General features: G+C 42.3%; 1 protein-coding gene across 6 annotated transcripts in view; it reads right to left on the bottom strand.

Annotated features, from left to right (window-relative positions):
• Positions 1-4,288: 4,288 nt before the first annotated feature.
• CARD9 (caspase recruitment domain family member 9) overlaps positions 4,289-6,000 on the bottom strand; it is a 61,372-nt gene continuing 59,660 nt past the window's right edge. For all 6 annotated transcript variants that reach the window (XM_029613147.1, XM_029613146.1, XM_029613145.1 and 3 more), the window contains one exon: positions 4,289-4,606. In XM_029613147.1, the coding sequence (XP_029469007.1) occupies positions 4,587-4,606 (20 nt within the window). In that variant the 3' untranslated portion in view covers positions 4,289-4,586. The remainder of the gene's footprint in view (positions 4,607-6,000) is intronic.

Genomic DNA, 6,000 nt, shown 5'->3' with positions numbered 1-6,000 from the left:
TACTGGCAGACTGTGGGTGGCACCCTGGTATATAAGGCAGAGTCATTCAAATCCTTCTCTGTCTCCATCTGCTGGAGGGGAGGCAAAACCCAGGAGTCTGGACTGATCCTTGGTACTAAAGGAACGAAAATGATCATGTAAGAACTAATTTTCTTTTTATGTTTCTGTTTAGGGATAACCTGATCAGAGTGGCAGTTGCTACTATCCTTAACAGAAGGACCATTTTGGTTCTTATCTGCCATTATTCACTATGTTACTAATCTGTTCTCTCTCACACATGAATACTGCCCCTTCACCCTCAGCTAATCCACTCTCATCTCCCAATGATTTACCAAACTGATCTCCATTTTGTGTGCCCGGCTCACTCCTCTCCCGTCCTGTTCCCTGTACGCTGCTGGGAAGGGAGGGACTGGATTAGGAAGCAGAGGACTGTTCTCTGTACAGCTGGAAGATAGTAAATCTTCAGCAGCATGTTCCCCCCACCCATTTTTTTCAGCCCTAGGCACTGACCTAGTGTACCTATTAACAAATCCAGGCCTGCCTATGAGTCTCTAACAAAAGCAGCAGATCTCCGGCAAATTGTCTGTAGCCCCATCTTGTTCGGGTCCTGGGCATAGGGCCACACAGGGAAGACCAAGGACCACAGAAAACCCCATGATCTCCCGGAGCCTCTATACAGGGGGTAAAAGCAGAATCTTTGCAAGGCCCTTAGAGTTTTGTATAATCAGGGGCTCTTCCTGTTCACCAGTCAAGCACTCCAGAAACACAGTCACACAAAGCAAGGAAAAACAAAGTCCAAAAACCCTGGCACACTTCAGGGCAATGCAACAGCACTGCTTCACAATCTATAGCACACAAATAAATAACAGTCATTTCTCACTCTCCTTCCCAAAACAGGTCAGTCGTTTGGGATGGATAGCCCTTCTCCTCTGGGCTCTCCGATTAGTACCCGGTAAGTGAAATCCTTTCCCAAAGGCTTCCTTTTTCATTCGACATCTGCATGTAGTAGTAATGGAACCTACTCTGAAGAGAGAACAGTAATTAGTGGAGTTCCTCAAGGATCTGTTCTGGGACCTGTTCTGTTCAATATCTTTGTAAGCCATATTGCGGAGGGATTAGAAGATAAACTTTGTCTTTTTGCAGATGATACTAAGATCTGCAACTGAGTGGACACACCTGAAGGAGTAGAGAGAATGAGAAGTGACATAAGAAAACTTGAGGAGTGGTTGAAGGTTTGACAGCTGAGATTCAACGTCAAGAAATGCAAAATCATACGTTTGAGGTATAGCAGTCCAAAGGAGTTGTGTTTGATGGGGGCAGGGACAGATTTAAGATTTTTCCGCTCCTAGGCACTTTTGGTGTTTTCACTCCCCCACCTCCTTTAAAGCTCTCTTACAGGGTAGCAGAGGGTTGTTCTCTTTTGAATGAGATTCAGCAGAGATGTAAAGTGGCAAATATTAGCCAGTCTGCTGCCTGTAAATGTTTGCCACCCTAGGCACAGGCATAATGAGTGCCTATTGACAAATTCAGGGCTGGATGGGGAGCAAACGACTGATGTGCACAGACTGGGAGTGAGACCTTGGAGTGATAGTGTCTGATGATCTGAAGGCAGCAAAGCAATGTGACAAGGTGTTGGCTAAGATCAGAGGGATGCTGGGCTGCATAGAGAGAGGCATAACCAGCAGGTAAAAGGGGGTTATAATACCCCTGACTAGGTCATTAGTGAGCCCTCACCTGGAGTACTGTGTTCAGTTCTGGAGACCGTATCTCAACAAGGATAAGAACAGAATGGAAGCCATCCAGAAAAAGGCAAACAAAATGGTGTGGGGTCAGCATGGGAAGATTCTGAGTTGAGACTGAAGGACCTTAATATGTATACCCTGGAGAGGAGAGACAGGGGAAATATGATACAGACATTCAAAATACCTGAAAGGAACTGTTGATACCCAAAAATCAAACCTTTTCCATTGGATAGAAAGTTGTAAAACTTGGAATTATGATATGAAATACCAAGGAGGAAGACTCAGGAGCAACATCAGGAAATATTTTGTCAGGGAAAGGGTGATGGATGCATGGAGTGCCCGCTGGAAGAGGTGGTGAAGACAAGAATAATGGAATTCAAAAGGGTGTGGGACAAACGGGAGGATCCCTACTGGCTAGAGAATGGCAATGAAGAAATGGGATAACCTCTGTTACATCTAAAGTTTACATTTCTGTATGGGGTAACCTACAAGGAGCAGCAGTTACTACTCTAAAAATCTTGCTGGGAAGACTGGATGGACCATTTTGGTCTTTATCTGCAGTCATTTATTATGTTTACTATGTTTTGCGCAGATTGTGGCCGAATCAGTCTTTGACTTTGGTGAACTCTCCCTGGCAGGATGTCTCTACTCTGACACCATCTGGTACATGTCCCCAGCTTTCAGGGAATCCTTCCTCTCTCAGGACTTCATAGGATCTCATGCTCTTCAGAACCCTTTTCTATGAAGAGCTGACCCACACACACTGGAACTCCAGATCTTGGGATCCCTGCTTTTCTTCTCTCCCCCTTGTACTGGTGGGTGCTGGGGCTTTTCTATCTCCCTAAAATCCCTCCCTGTGGGGAGTGGCATTCCTCCTTTACACAGTAACATCACACAAAGGGCAAGGTCTAGTGAGACCTCTGCCACTAGGAGGGTGCTGAGACCGGCTGAAGCCTCAAAACGCATGTTTGAAAGGGGCAGGTGCTACTTTCTTAGGGTCAAGAATTGTCCCACTCCCTCACGTCTTTGAAATCTGTAACACAGTACTGAAAGGATGCCAAAAGCAATCACCTTACATATGATACTGGGTTGCCTATGGTCCATTAGCAATAGTAATGACCATATTCTTATTTTATTTTTTTAATTCCTATGCATTGATATGAATTTTGAATTATGGAAACTGTCCCTTCCTTCATGATCAGTCCCGATGTTGGCAATCCTATATAGTAACAAAGTAAATGAAGGCATATAAAGACCAACTGGCCCATCCAATCTGCCCTGTTGAGATTCTTCCTGTTTTGTTTTGTTTTTTTCCATCATCCTGAGTAGATAACCATAGGATGTAAAGGACATGGGTGCACAGAGTGTTAGAATGCTAAAGGTCACCTATCTGTCATCCTCTGGCACAGTTCAATAAAAACCAGAGTACATAATGGCTAGGCGCATCTTGCCTTCTTTTTCTCCTATCCTACTACAATACTACACCCCCTTGATCTCTGGCTTTACCCTCGCTTCCCCACCACTAAAGATCCTCTGGATTGTCTCATGCTTTCTTGATGTCTGTTAATGTTCCCTGCCCGCCCCAATCCCACTACTGGGAGGCTATGCCATGCATCCACCAGCCTTTCTGTGAGCAAATCCACCATCTTTCTTACGCTGCTCCCAAGACTAACTTCCTCCAGCTGTATATCAGGGCTTCTTGTTCTTGGCGTACCATGTGTACGCCTCAGAAAAGAAGTTAAGCAAACATGGAATGTATTTTTCAGACTGTACTGCATTCCTACTGCAATCTGTTCATTTTTTGGGGGGGAGAATAAATTAAACATTTGCCCTGAATAGTGTTTGAGTTTTGTTCGTATTTGTCAGAATCTAACATGTTTTAAATTAAAACATTTAAAATGTTTAGGGCAAATGGGGTAAAAGACTTCTATTCATTGCAGAGCATTTACTATGTACCCTCAGGATTGCAGCTTCAGCCCACAGCAAAAGGAACAGATGCCAGAGAGATTTCCAAGAATGTATTCTTGTCTTCTATAATCTGCTCTTATGATTTGTTTATGTATATGTGCATGGTTTAATATCTTCATTGCCAATAAAAAGTGAATTTAAAAAAAACACCTGTACATATGTTTTTGCTGGTACCTGGCTTATGTCCTGTTCAGTAGTGAAACAGATTTCAGATACTCAAGTGTTAAGCAGATTGCAACTGTCCAGATGATTTCAAATAAATTACTTTGCTCAGTCTTGTGTTTTATTCATGTAAAGCATATGTATATAGATGCAGTGTAGCACTCTGTGTTGCCCAAATGTACACATTATACCCATGCTACTCTGCTGTGTGTCTCCCTTACACACAAAAACACATCCATTTTACATTGTATTCCACTCTGTCTCACTCACATACATAAACAGCTCCACTTTTTCCGCTTACATCTTTCTCATGCATACAAATACAGAGAAAAACATCTTTTTCATTAGAGACAATAAAACTCTTCCATCTGGATCTCATCTAGTTAATCTTCTGCAAACTGTACATATACAAGCAATGAAAAGCACTTGGAGTGTATTTTATTATCATAGTAATAATAATAAAAATATATAAACTGTATGGTGCCTTCTCCAGGCAATAAAAAAACATAAAATAAATATTTTTCTTTTACAAATGTACAGACAATGATGCAAAACATATTCCTGGACCAACCACTGGTCACAGAGAAATTTCAGTCTTGAAACTCCTGCGTCAATTTCGCGTTTCTCAAACACATATCAAATCCTGATGTCATGTGTCATCCGTGTCGCTTCCCGTTGTGTTATCACAGTCCACTTCTGGGTGGCTTCCATTTTTTAATCGCAGTGCTCGCTTTCTGTAAATAAAGTTACAAACGTAATGCTTGAAAAAGCAGGGTAGATTGTGTGCAAATGCATGGAACTATTAACTGAGTGTCATTGGTAGGTAAGTTTATTAACCTCTCTCATTAAAAGATTTCGAAAGCTAAACGTATGTGTTTCCTCAAGAAAACACTTACTTTGCTCCTTCTTGATCAAATAGTGTCAGAATTTAAATATATATTATCTTTAATATTTCTGTTTTATGAGAATAAATTTACTTTTTATTGAAATCACCTTCACATTTCACCCTTCTTTGCTGCATCTATATCTTAAATGTCTCCAATGGTGCCAGCACAAGTTCTTTGATGATGAGTAGTACAGCAGCACCTTAATCAGCTTGCTACTAAGTCAATCAGGGCACTAACGTAGTTGATAACATCAAGACAAATATCACATACTTAACATTACTGGCTAGGACACAAAGATGACATATTTAAACTCTCCAGGTCAGAACTGGATATTGGGGGGGGCGGAGTCAAGATGGCATCTCGACCGGTCGCATGTTGAGACTGCCCCGGCGTTTTTCACCACTTTCAAAGATTTCCTAAGAAATAATGCCTCCAAAACAAAAAGGGAAGCGGAGGGCTTACCCCTCGATGTCCTCGCTACCCCCCGGGCAGAAAACCATCCCTCAATGCGCCGTCAAACCATGTCGGGCTGATGGAAGGAGACCACGACCCGACCTCGGATGTTTCCCTCAGCCCCTTGGATCAGAGGCTACCTCCGTCTGAACGGAGAACTTCGACTCTGTGCCTGACAGGAAGTCCCGGTGAGGATCTTCAAGCTGATCAGGCTGAGAGGGCTGAGTCGGAGAGTAACATCGTTCAGATGCCCGGAGAGACTGGAGAAGTTACCGCCAGAGGCCTTGTGCTGGGAACTGCAGGTGATCAAGCGAGTTGTTGTGGTGAGAACCTAGATTCCATTATCCCTATTAAACCTGGCGAAGTTATAAGCATGAAAAGACCAGAGGTAGTGACTTTAGAATCCCTGTGGTCTTTAACATCTATTCTTGCTAAGTCTCTATCGGAATGTTCTGCAAATATAAATGTACTTTCCTCTCAGATGTGCTTGCTGAATGAGAATTTTCAAAAATCAAAACAGGAAACAGTGGGGAAATTCCAACAAATAGAAGAAGAAATAAAACAAGTTAAAACGGTCCAGTCAACTATGGTGCAGAACTATGGAGCTATAAATAGAAAAACTGAATACTTGGAGAATGTGATGAGACATCTAAATCTTAGGATTTTAAACTTTCCCAGAGTAATAGGAGAATTACCGCGTATAACTATAAAAAGATACTTCACTGAAGTACTTGAAATTTCTTCTGAAAAAACTCCGCCTCTGGACAAAGTATATTTTCTCCCGATAT

The sequence above is a fragment of the Rhinatrema bivittatum genome, chromosome 8 (assembly GCF_901001135.1).
Source record: "Rhinatrema bivittatum chromosome 8, aRhiBiv1.1, whole genome shotgun sequence".
Taxonomy (NCBI): Eukaryota; Metazoa; Chordata; class Amphibia; order Gymnophiona; family Rhinatrematidae; genus Rhinatrema; species Rhinatrema bivittatum.
Note: the sequence above shows the minus strand (reverse complement) of the source record. Positions and strands in the feature narration are given on the sequence as shown.